The sequence below is a fragment of the Babylonia areolata genome, chromosome 13 (genome assembly GCF_041734735.1).
Source record: "Babylonia areolata isolate BAREFJ2019XMU chromosome 13, ASM4173473v1, whole genome shotgun sequence".
NCBI lineage: Eukaryota > Metazoa > Mollusca > Gastropoda > Neogastropoda > Buccinidae > Babylonia > Babylonia areolata.
Window position 1 is genome coordinate 27,322,549 of NC_134888.1, and position 13,478 is coordinate 27,336,026.

At 41.5% G+C, this 13,478-nt stretch overlaps 1 protein-coding gene and 1 long non-coding RNA gene across 2 annotated transcripts in view; one reads left to right on the forward strand and one right to left on the reverse strand.

Annotated features, from left to right (window-relative positions):
- Positions 1 to 648: 648 nt before the first annotated feature.
- LOC143289182 (uncharacterized) overlaps positions 649 to 13,478 on the forward strand; it is a 45,618-nt gene continuing 32,788 nt past the window's right edge. The window contains exons 1-3 of the long non-coding RNA XR_013056198.1: positions 649 to 729; positions 3,100 to 3,293; positions 4,709 to 4,812. This is a non-coding gene — a long non-coding RNA (uncharacterized LOC143289182). The remainder of the gene's footprint in view (positions 730 to 3,099; positions 3,294 to 4,708; positions 4,813 to 13,478) is intronic.
- On the reverse strand, positions 7,540 to 10,108 carry LOC143289180 (uncharacterized). Its single transcript, XM_076598106.1, has one exon. The coding sequence runs from the start codon at positions 9,742 to 9,744 to the stop codon at positions 8,122 to 8,124; it is 1,623 nt and encodes a 540-aa protein (XP_076454221.1). The 5' UTR covers positions 9,745 to 10,108; the 3' UTR covers positions 7,540 to 8,121.

Sequence of the window (13,478 nt, forward strand, 5' to 3'; positions counted from 1 at the left end):
TACATTTGGCCTTTTATTTCATTTTATTTTCCCCCCACTTGTATTATCCCCCCTTTTGTTTTCTTTTGTTTGAGAATATCTTCTCTCTTCCTCCGTGGCCGTCATCCTGTTTATGTCATGTTTCCTTGTTTCTCTATGACCCCGGCAAAAGAGTTAATGAGAGTAAACTCTAGTTGTCTTTGTCATCCGGAATTTTTCTGTTCATGGCATTTAAACTCTCCAACTCTCAGTCCACCCTCACTATTTTCGTCTGTTCTCTTTTTAAAAAAAAATATTTGTTTGCATTTTTTTCCATTTGCGATCATTAATTTTTCCGCGTTTTTTACTATCATTATTATTTTAACAGCGAAAGTTCAGATTTGAATGCATGAGTGCGACGTCACTGCACTTATTCCTAAATTTCTCTTCAAGTGTTTTATTTTTCAGGTTCTGCAGGACCGATATTGACGGAAATTTCCGTGAACCCTGACATGGCTGTGTGCAACTTATATATATATATATATATATATATATATATATATATGGAAAAATTATAGTCGCACGGGCATGTAGCCTACCTCGTTCGCCCAGTCACACACACACAGACACAGCCCCGCACACAGGTAATCAGGGGGGAGAACAGGGGACAATTGAGAGTTCTGCCCCTTCGAACCGGAAAGGCGCGAGATGTCACAGGAACATTTATTTCACAACCAGGCACCCGTGGAAGCAGACCTTCCCCAGGCTTCGGTGAGACTCAGGAGTTTGTGCATCTCACATATAACTAGTTCTTAGTTGTCAAACAGCCAGAAGGTCAGTAAACGAGCTTACAATTGCTTTTTTTCATAGGTTATAACGTCTGGGTCACGTTGACTTTGCCTTGAGCAAAAAGTGAAAAGGTGGCTGCGCATTGGCCATTTTGTCAGGATCAGGATTTGGAGCGTTGTTTTATACAACTTAGCCATTTTTGGCTTTTTATGCCCCTCCAGATTTACTCCTTTACATTGTTGGTCAGGTCGTTGACTAGCTCAGTCATTTTATCCATTCAAAGTCAATTCGTTTTTGTCAGTGACTCGTGTTTATCTATGAGGTTCTTGAAAGTCGACACATGACAGGCTGATCGTTGAAAGTGGCTCAAGCTGGGAAACTTGTACTCTCTGAGTCTCTTTTTCTTGCAGTTTGTTGCGAAGTTGAATCATTCGTCAGGTGACTCTGCTCGCATAGTTATGAAAGGTTATTCTCGTGACATTCTTTGGTGTGTTTTGCAATGCAGGCATATAGAATTATAATTTAATTTTTTAAAAAAAGAGAGAGAAATGAAGTGCATATTATCCAGAATAATCCGTTATGATTATTTTAAAACAACGCGAAATGACCCACATGATGAGCATCCAATACTTGTCCTTCCATGCCCCCATAGTACTAGTAGTTTCAGTATTTGCATGGGTTTTGCAGGACCAAATACAGAAAGAGCAGCTCTGATAACAAACTGAACACATCATTGCAGGCAATTTTTCAGACCGTTTCAAGATTGCTGGACACAATTTCAGCAACAAAATCTGCATAAAAATTCAGTACAGTAATCCACAAAATTGTCAAAAAAAATCCTGAAAATGTGTCAGACTTCGGGAGAGTTGCTGCTTACATGACTTAGAGGCACGTCACATGATCTGTGCTCTCATAGTTAACTGGCTCTTCTTACTGTTGTGAGCAACAAAGGCAATTGAGAGAGGCAGGACATGCGAAACAACAATTAGCAGGCTTCTTTTTTTGACTTTTGCCTCTTTTTTTTTTTCTTTTTTTTAAAATTAATTTATTTATTTTAATTTTTGGTGTGTATGCGATTGCACTTCTTGCACAGTGCTTTTGTTCAGAGTTTGGTTGTAGCAATGGAGGCTATCGACTGAAGAAATGGAGGACAGCACATTTGCTGTTTTTACACATTGATCACCTTTGGCATTGCTTGCAATTTCAAGTAAAAGTTATATGTGTGTGCATAATAAGATGGCCACGGAACTCTCCAGTGGTCTTATCGACTTATGGTTATATAGTTTCATCAATGAATGAAAACTGCAGTTGAAGTAGGTCCCTTAATTTATGAAACTGAATACTTTTCCCATGGTGAGTATAGTATCTTAAATTCCAGAACCTATTTAGTATTACTGTTATGCTGATTACTTTAACTCAGAAGTAAATGTGACCATGGGTCATCAGTCTGACTTGATGCAAGTATGAAGTTGTATGGGGAAAAAATATTATCACATGATGTATGAGTTTGATTATTATTCAAAACTGATGAATTTATCAGTTGAACAATAGAGGAGTGAATTAGCTGAGTGGTTAAAGCACTGAACTTTCGTTTTCAATCAGAGGGTACTGGGTTTGAATCTCAGTCACAGCGCCTGGTGGGTAAAGGCTGGAGATTTTTCTGATCTCCCGGTTCAACATTTGTGCAGACCCGCTAGTGCCTGAACCCCCTTCATGTGTATATCACTATATGCAGATAGAAGATCAAATAGTGTTAAAGATTCTGTAATCCTTCTCATTGTTCAGTGGGTTATGGAAACGAGAACATACCCAACATGCACATTCCCCCAAAAAGGGAGTATGGCTGCCTACTGTACATGGTGGATTAAATAAACAAGAATCATACATGTTACTGTAAAATGTCACATCTGTGTGTATGTGAGCATGACTGAAACCTGATTGAATGACACAGGAAACGAATGATCAGCCCCCAATGGCAGCTGTCAGTCAGCTCTTACCCAGGTAGACAATCTGTCATGCAAATGACTCCATGTTTGTAAAGTGCTTAAGTTTGACTGTCTCTGACTGAAGATAGGTGCTATATAAGTATCAATATTATCATTCATTCAAATGTTTACACATATAGTTTCAAAATAGGTTATGTTATACTTATAGCACACTGGTCAGTTGTAAGTGGTGCATTCTTTCAGAATAAACAATAATGGCTAAGGTACATCTTTTATTTTCTTTATCTTTTTTTCAAATACTGGTTTCAGCATTGAAAATACCAACACTTTGAAGATAATATTTTCTAGTCATTTATTTTGATGCTGTGTTTGCATATGATAAATTGATCAAACCATGTGATTACAGGATGTTACACCACATCTGATCTGTCAACCAGTACATGAAATGTAGATGCACCAGACACCATGCTACCGCTACACACCACATGACTGGGGCCAGTTTCTGAGAACCTGACATGCTGTGAGAAAGGCTGAATATGTCTTCATGTGAGGTACTTGGGTTGAAACATGGAAAGACACCACCACAGGCACTAACAGAAGGTGAGAGGGGTTTGGATAATGTGATTTTGTTATTAATGTGTTTGTTAGTATTTTGCATTGATCTATACTCTGATATTAAGAATGTCCTCTTCAGGTAACTGATTAACTGTTTTTACTATTTTAGTATCATTTTTCATGTTGAAGAAAACTTACAAATTGTAAACGCTAGGGCTGTAAGGAGTCTGAGGACAAAGTGGGTTTGTTGTTGTTTTGTTTTTTTGTTGTTTTTTTATCAGTGGATAAAAAATATTCTTGTTTGCAAGAAAATATTGAAAATTTATGTGATAACATAGTTCTGTTCATGTGAAAACTGAGTAATGAATACATGTACTGCTGTCATAGGTAAGCATTTGACTTCTAAGTTCTATTAGAATATAGAATAGAAATAGAATATGCCTTTATTACCAAGTGTACCAGGGTCACAAGGAATATTTGGGGGCATAGTACATAACAAGATACAAACAAAATCGGAAATCATATTATAGGTCAAAATGGCTCAGGTAAAGTATAACGTGGTGACTATCCAGTGATCAATCCAACTCCAAGCGGGCTCCAAGTCCAAGCATGTGAATGTGTTTAGTTCTGACAAGCTGGCATAATAGTAGTACAACTACAAGAGAGTGGTCTAGCCAATACATGCGAAAGAGCCATTGGGTTGAAATTACAGTTTTGTAATATACGTTTGGAACATGCATTTAATGATTTATTAGTGGTTGTGTGTTAAACACACACATACACACACACACACACAGACACAGACACACACAGTTGATGTGACAGGGATGGTGGTACCAGGGGGGAAAAAATGCAAACTGGCTTTAAGTTTTACTAGTTTTCAGAGGCTGTTGTCATTAGATGATTATGAAATCATATTCATGCACACTGGGAGAATAACAAAGATGCCATTAACTTGAAAAACTGCAAATTGAGCAATGGTTTTTAACAGCTTTGAAATGTTACCACATCCTGGTTTTGTTTGAAAAGTAATTAGTGCCTGTGTTTATAGTAAAAATGTGTCCGCTGATGCAGATTCTTTCACTTCAATGTTTTCTTATTCCTTGTGACCCCAGTACACTTGGTGATACATTTTTTTCTGTTCTATTAATCATTTGCTTCAGAATATAGACTCTTGGACAAATGATTAGCATGCACTTTGGCATTTACTTCAGACTTACTTTGTCAATCAGCCAGTCAAACTGGATTTATCAGAATCTTTCTTTCTTTTATTTAATGATCTATCATCTATTCTGATTCACTATTTCCTCATAATGATGTGTAAAGTGTTATAACTGCAAAGTGGAAATGTGAGGGCTAGGTAAAGTTGTTGATAATATTTCTTTTGATTATTTTTACTTATATTTTTGTTAAGACTAATGAATTGAAACTTGGTAGTAAAGCTGTGTTTCACTTTTCAGGACTTTGGATGCCAGCACACCACGCAAACCATGGACATTCGAAGCAGACCAGTTGTAACTAATGTCTGAAGACATGCTGACCTGTGGTCAAACCAGTGAACCAGGTGACTGGTAACTGAACAGTGATTAACTCATTCTGTACTGCCCGATGACTTTTCCTTCATTGTACTCTCTGTACTGGCTTTTAGTATAGGTTACAAGAAAGAAGAAAAAAAAACTGAAAAAGAATGCAAGCATACACAGCTTTGTAATTTACAGAATAGAATGGATGTACAAATGGCAGTTTCAAAGCCTTGAATTATTGTTTACTGATTTATCTCTTTTTTTTTTTGGCAACTCACAAAAAGGTGAATTTTTAGCACACAGTAGAAAATTCACAAATATGGTCTTCTTAACCATAGGCACTTTCATATTGTAGGAATGGAATAGGAAAATGTGTATGCATGGTGGATACCCACAATAGAATCAGTATCAATGTCACCTGGACACATACAAGACCTGCTTGGTCAGCAGGTCCAACAACAACACCAGCTTGGTAGCAGTCATTCATGGCAAGTCTAAGCTTCACAACAAATTGCTGTAGGGGCCTGGTGATATGGTAGATGTGAAGAATGGATGATTGAATTATGCTCAAGGTGAAGAGATGGAAGAACACTGTCTTTCACCACTTCATCTTACAATGAAACTGTGTACAACATCAGCTGATCACTTTTGTCAACACCCCTCCATGTGGTTGATATAATCCTGGATGGTTTCTGGCTTCCAGCTTGGGGGCTGTTCCGGGAGATGACGTTGATCATCCACTGTTGGTCCATATTGGTAGTCAGGACATGACTGGCTTCTTGTCCACCCATCTCAGCACTGAGACTGCACCTGCCATCACAAGTCAGGGCTCGACATTAACGGTTGCCCCAGTGCCCGGGGCAAGTAGATCATCATGTCGGGCAAGTATTGCCCTTACAAACTTGCCCGACCAGGCAAGTTATATTTTCCAAGACTGGCATGTTTTGTTTTAAAAAATATCCATCACGCTCCCGATACCGATTGTCTGACACTCTTCCTCTAGCAGACGATGTATTGAATCTGACTGACAAGTGGTCACCGGAAAAAGAGAGCTATCGTGCAGCTCTAAAAGGTGATTTGCCATCTATTTTTGGAGAGCCAATGGTAATTTTTCTTACAGCGTAGTTCATCTTCCGTCCATCACATCACAGCTAAAAAAATAGCACGTCGCAACGTACTCTGTCGTTCCACTTTAAACAAAAAACAACAACAGAGTTTGTTTTTATGACAGACCTGTTTACCAGTGCCATTTTGGGGTAATTTATATATCATTTTGACTAGAATACACCAGTACACGAAAATAGATTTCAGTACGTATCATTTTGACTAGAATACACCAGTACACGAAAATAGATTTCAGTACGACAATGTTTTGGCCAACCTTCAGTGTGGTGAAGGTGTTGTGATGGTCAGTGTATAACACCTTCATGTCGCTGCAGGCCTCTTTCAGACTGATGTTGCTGGGACCTATGACGGTATTCAGTGGGTGTCTTCCTTTGGCAGGGATGATGGATGATGCCTGTATTTCCGCCCTGGGGAATACCCGTGACACTGGGCAATGAGGGTCACCCACTGCTGCTTGGTCACACCTTTGGCCTCTGTTGCTGTGTGGGGCTCGTAGCAGTCATTGACACCCACGTGAAAGACTGATTTCTTCACGGTGGGTGACGGGGTTTGCCGAGCAAGCCACTCCGTGAGGCTTGAGACCGTCATGTCTTTGGTGGACACTGTCTGGTGTTAGTCAGTGGGAGTGGGAGGGGTGCAGTGTGCATGGTCAACACGACTGGCTGTGGAATCCCCAAGAAGTACTACTGTTGTGCCCTTTGCAGCAGTAGTCATCTGGAGAGGGGAGGCGGTGGGGAGAGGTGACTTAAGGGAGGGGGCTGGTATATTGCTGGACGAAGTGTTGAGTAATCTATCATTTTCACTGTCTGCTGCCATGGATGAAGGTGTGCAGACAGACTGAGATGGGAGGGGCTCCGTGGACTGGGGTGGATGTTGTTTTGGGATTTGGAATGAGAGGTTTTGGACTTGGGTTTCTGTTGTTTTGGAGGTGAGGCTACGGAGGGAGTAGTCTGATGGTGCATTTGTGTTCTCAGGGCGTCCAGTTCAATTTTGAAGGACTGTCTTGCCTGATGTAGAGCTGACCTCAGGGCGGAGATTTCTGCCTCCAGGGATTGTTGTTGTCTGAGGAATTCCTCCCTGGGGATGAAGTCACCCTGACAGCAGCTGCAGGCTGTAGACATAGCGGCACTGTCATTGTTGGTGTCTTCTGCCATCTGTTGGTCACTGATGTTGCCAATGTTGCTGTTGTCTGCTACAGTCTGTTGGTCATCAATGGTGTTTTCAATGTTACTGTTCTCTGCTGCAGTCTGTTGGCCATCAGCAGTCTGTTGGTCATCACTGGTGTTTTCAATGTTACTGCTGTCTGCTGCAGTCTGTTGGTTATCACTGGTGTTTTCAATGTTACTGCTATCTGCTGTAGTCAGTTGGTCATCAGTGAAGTTTACTATGTCTGTGTCAGGATGTTCCATCGCTGCGTCGCTTTTGCCGGTGTTGTATGGTTTTCCGTAGTTTCTGTCGTGGAGATGTCACTGCTGGTGATGTCTGGGGTGGGTGTGTCTGCAGAGAATGGCGAAGTCAGACCGCCATCTGCTGGAGCACTGTGGTAAAGTGAGCCATCAAGTGAGGGGCTGTGAGGTGGAGAGGGGCAGTGAGAAAGGGTGGGGGGATTGGGGTTTTCCGGAATTAAGGTAACATGGCTACACACAAAGAAGCAAAAAAATGTGTTTGGGGTTTATATTAATAAAATATGTGCCAATCAATCAAACACTTTAAAAAACCCCACTCCAAATGAAAAAAAAAAAAAAAAAAATCTAAAAATTTTGACTTTGAGGGCCGTTTAAGTTTTAAAATTATACTCAAACCAAACTAAACATCCTAGATACTTTCTGTTTACTTTGTTTTACATAAAAATGGTTACTGTAAATGATGTGGCATGGAATTTGAATTTTACACATGAGAAAAAAAAAATATTGAACATGAAATATGTATTTTCACTTTCGGAAAAAATATTGAAAGGTATTAATGTCAAAATTAATTTTACCAAAAAATATTACATTTACCTCAATACCAATGCGTCATCATAATCAGCAATAAATTCTGAACAAGAATGCCAAATTTTATGTGTCTAGCTTGTTCCTTTAATGAAATATTTGTTTTTAAAAAATACATGCGAGGCAAAATACTGCGTTTTGAGAAAATCAAAGAAAACAACTGATAACATAGAAAATATCTTACACTTTTCTCTTTTGTGTATAAAAAGTTACCAGAGTCAAGCACAAACAATTTTAAAGCATTCCTGGGCCATAGGTCTGTCCTTCTTTCTTCTCTAGTGCTCTGGTGGTGTTTTTTTTGTCTCTCTTGTGTTGTTTACGAGCGCGCTTTTTCGCCGGCACACAGTCTTCTTCAGCCTGAGAACATCTAGAGTCCTGTCTTTCCTGATAAATTCTCAGTTCATGTGAAGGAGTTGCCCCAATCTTTTTCATTACTTGGGACAAATGTACATATTCTTGATTAAAATGGGATACTGCAGAAGCAACTGAGGCGTTGAACCGTCCAGCACCAACATGGACAGTTTTGGGACATTTGGCCCAAATTTGACCGTTCACGCACTCATTTGCATTCTGAGTGCGACCATGTTTTATTTTCTCCATGAGTGCCAAGTTAGACATTCTCTCATAAATGGGTTTGATGGCTCTGGCCACATCTTCTGAGAGTGGTGTCCCTACATGGTCCTTGTGGGCTGGCGGCTGGCGACCATCAGCGACGGCCTTGTTGAAAAAGCACCATGTGTCAGGACCCCGAGGACAATTCTGGTGCTGCGGATTGTCATCTGTAGAGCAACAGTGCAAGTAGGAAGCCCAAATGGCCTCTCTCATTTTTCCAGGATTGCCAAGGTTTTGAATTATAGCATTTCTATAATAAGACTGCAAAATATTGCAGGCAGCAATAGTCAGAGCCCCACGGCGACGTCCCCCAAGCTTGGCCTCCTTTGCTTTCTTGCGCAAAGCTGTGCCCATGCGCTTGTCACAGTGGTTGACACACTCCAACTTCTTTACAGGATACAGATTCAGGTCACAAACTGCCTTGTAGGCAACTGAATCCCCATCAGACAGCATTTTTGTGTACCGCATGCCATTTCTTTCCACAGAGCGTCTCCACATCCTGACAGCTGCCTCTTTTTCCATTCCTTTCGATGAACCCTCATAGTTTTTTTCACAGTTGGGTGCATGTTCTCTCCTCCACATCTCTCTTTCCACATCTGTCATCTCTCTTTTCGAGTTCAATGCACAGGCTTGGCAGTGCTTTGAAAGGACCTCAAAATCCAGGACTAATCCAGTCATCACATCAATGATGATGCCCACCCCATAATTTGATGTGAAGCCACGTTTATGCCACGTACCGTCAAAAGAAACAGTAACATCCACAATTCCATCAGGATTGTCTTCACCCCCATCACTGTCACCACTACTGTCACTATCACTCTCTGATTCACCACCATATGCACTACCCCGCACCGAATCTCCATCTGCGTCACCCACATCACCATCTGCATCACCCACATCCCCATCTACACCACCCACATCACTATCTGCGGCACCCACATCACCATCAGCGTCGCCCACATCACCATCAGCGTCGCCCACATCACCATCTGCGACGCCCATATCACCATCTGCGTCGCCCAGGTCTGCATCGCTGTCTTCATTATCCCTGTCGTGCGTGTACGCATCACTGACAGCACGCACAGCTGCTGTGAGAATGTTGGCCGTAACTTCTCTGTGTGCGCTGCCCACCTTCTTAGACAGGCGCCTGTAGGTGTTGTGGGCCAGACCAGGAATGGCCATGATGGCAGAAAACTTGCGCAGGGCTGCTTCCCCACACCCCAGTTCATTGAAGCAAAGGACCATGGAGTAATTGATGTCAAACCCTGTGGTGATGCTGTTGGTACCATCCAGTCGGGCACAGGAATACTGCTGCTTTCTGAATTCACATTCCTGCAAACAGCAGTAGGAAAAGTGTTAACAACAAAGAAAATAAATAATAAATAAGTCAACTGAGAGACACACTTTTACGCACAAACACAAACAAGACTCCCATACTATATACACACAAACATAATCTGCACACACCTGTACCACAAACTACACTTAGATGTGTGCACACATTTTGTAAAAAAAAAAAAGTGTTGAACACACCCCCACACACATAATATAATATTCACATCTGTTCTACACAGTTTACAAACATGTAGTCACACACACACACACACACACACACACACACACACACACACTCACACACACACACACACACACACACACACACACACCCACATACAAGCACACAAGGTACACACACACACACACACACACACACACCACATACAAGCACACACACATACACACACACAAGGTAAGTTGAAAAAGATAATTGAGATGAAAATACTGAGAGAGAGAGAGAGACTTCACATACCTGACAAGCAAGTCTTATTTCTCTGGAAAATCCCATCTTGTCACCAAATTGAACAGTCATGGATCCACCACAAATACTGCATGCCACAACTGAAAATAGTTCATTGAGACTTGCCAGTTCAATTATACAACGCTGTTTGCCATCATCAGAGTCAGTTGAAAGAGTGTCACCTTCATCAGCTTCCCCAATGTACTCCCGCATCACATTCAGTTTTTCTCTGGCAGTGCACCGGCTATCATGCTGAGGAGCTGGTAGGCCTAACTGCTCATTACACTGACCAGCTAGATTGTCACATGAAACTTCGGTGTCCCCTGCAATTCCAAGCACAGGTGCAGTCAACACAAGTTGGCCATCAATCAACTCGAGTGGCTCAAGCACTTCGGATTTGGATTTCCAACGCGATTGAGCTGCTAACTTCGCTTGTTGCTTTCTCGAACGTTTTCCTCCTCCTAATGGAGTTCTTTTTTGCTTTGAACTGGAAGGAATTTTCGCTGTTTTGCCCATTTTCTTCGTGATAATCCAACGAAGCGTTGTACAGTTCGAACTCGGCGGAAGTTGACTTGACCCGGTCAGAAAAGATCACGTGACACGTTTTGACGAACCACAGACTCTCGTCTGGGCTGCTGATGACGTATGTCTCCTTATATGGAATTTAGGTCATGTGAGTGACAACAAGGTTGGCCTTTAGCGCGCTCAATCGCTCGCACGCATTGCCTTGCCCTGTGTTGAAAATATGATAATGAGAAAGGGGAGAGAATCCCGAATCCATTCATGTATTGCATGGCGTGTTTATGTAAGGAGAATTTGGAGTTGCTACGGTCCAAACATTTGCATTTTTAGCTTTTGTAGACAAAATTCCCCAAAACTGTTGACATATATGGATGAAAATACTTACTTTTTTGCAATAAATATGCGTTTTTATGAAAAATGAGCATGGACATCTGAAAGAATGGATATTGTTTAGGGTAAAAATGATAAAATCTCAAAATCGACCTTGTGACCCCCAAACACGTTTTGGGGCGATTTTTCCGTGTAGCTCAGAGAAGAGGCGTGTTGATTTGGTCTCCTGTCTGTGCATCCCGCTGAGTCTGTTGTGGTGTAGCTCTGTCGGGAGATGTGGTGAGAAGTGTGTTGATTTGGTCTGTCTGCGAGTCTTCCTGAGTCTGCTGCTGTGTAACGCTGCGTGTCAGGGGCCGGCAGGGGCGTGTACTGGGCAGGTCAGTGGCTAATTTATGGACGATGGCACGCAGCCTGTGGAATTCCTCGTCCACCCAGGCACCGCATGCGCGACCCTGCACCAGAATTTTGTTGGTTGTGTAGTATATGTGAACCTTCAATAACTTTTTTGGGGGTTTAATTTTCAAACAAATTTCCAGCGTTTATTGAAACAAATCTGAGGGAAGGGTACTATAATCGATAGGCAAGGGTTCAGCATATTTTTGCCATTTGATTGCGATGTCCGTCCATGTGCATGACACTTGTTTGATAGCATATGTCCCAACATAATGTTGAAAAAGTGAAAAACGCCAGTGGGGCATATATTCAGTTACAGTATCAACTGTTCTGTATTGGGTCAAATGTGTGTGTTATGCGTTCAAGAAACTGATCCCTGAACGCTGTGACTTAGTCTTTTGCATGGAACTGTAGAATGGAAGCGAGTCCGAAAATGTATATGAAATAAAGAGCTATCACAAACATAACCACAAATGCACACATAGAACACAAAATCTAAGTTTATCTCTCTTAGTCTTACATACAAACACACACAAACACACTCATGCACATACCTTGTTGAGGATCTGGACAGAATCCACACTTCTTAAAACAGCTCGTCACTGTGCTGGGCTTTAAGAAGTTCCAGGTTTTCTTCAGCAGAACACAGCATCCAACAGACTGACTGACTTGGCCAGTTCTGTACCAGTGGCAGTGCCATCCGTCTCCATTTCAAAGAGGACATGGTGAAGAAGGCATTTCCGATACTGAAGTTTCACAGCCTGGATGATTCCAGCATCACAGGGCTGCAGATGCGAGGTGGTGTTGGGTGGCAGCATCACAGATTTTATGTTTGACCGCTGGATTGCAGGGTGTGCAGAGCAATTGTCTACAAACAACAGAATACGTCTCTGCAGAATCCTCATTTGGTTGAGTTTATTGGCCCACTCCGTGAGGATGATGGATGTCATCCAAGCTTTTTTTTTTTTTTTTTTTTTTTTTAATTAAATTTATAGTCCACCCCATGTGATGACATGTCCAGTCCTTGGAAACATCTTGGTTTGGCACTCCTTCCAGTTACAAGTGGCTTGAGTTTCTCCCCTGTGGCACTGACACAAAGTAGAATGCTTATCCTTTCTTTGGATGTCTTGATGCCAGCTGCCTCTTGAACTTTCACCACCATTGATTTGGACAGCAAAGTCCTGTTTAAAAAAAAAAAAAAAAAAAAAAAATCATCTCGTCCGCATTGAAAATGTTTTCAGGGCTGTAGCCCTCACACAGATGTGGCAAACGGCTAATCCAGTCATCCACAGTTTGTTGGTTGACATCTCCCCTCTCACCACTCAGACACAACCGATGAATATTCCGTCGTTTCAGCCATTTTTCTAGCCAGCCATTCGATGTCTTGAAGCCGTCACACCCACTACCCACAGCCAGACACAGTGCCTTTTCCTGGATTAGTTTTCCTGTCACTGGAATGTTTTTTTTCTCCAGGCTTCACAGAACCACTCCCACACTTCTTCGTCGATGTCCGAGTACGTGGTTTTGCAAATTTTCAATAACTTTCTGTCCCCACTCTAACTGCTCTGCCATCTTGTCAGGATTGACTCTCTGTCTCTAATAATGGACTGAATTTGCGTTTTTCCAACATCCAACGACTTTGCAATGGAAATGGCACTTTCCCATACGAACTCTGTTCAACCACCTTAAGGCCAGGTTCCATGCTCAAAAATCGAAAATTTTCTTTAATTTCCTTTAGCTGTAACTTTTTTATTTCTTAATATTTTCCTATGATTTTTTGAATGTGCCTCCACCAACTATTTGTAATATTAATTGTAAAGTTATTTTTACAATGGACCTCATAGTCTTTCTAAAATGTGGGGAGAAGTAAAGGTACTAAAATCAAACAACGGAAGAGGGGTAGGTCACTGTTTCCCTGATAACTCCACTTCTAAAC

Bases quoted from the DNA above. Each gene is read 5' to 3' on its own strand.
- LOC143289180 (XM_076598106.1), bottom strand. From the start codon at position 9,744: ATGGTCCTTTGCTTCAATGAACTGGGGTGTGGGGAAGCAGCCCTGCGC.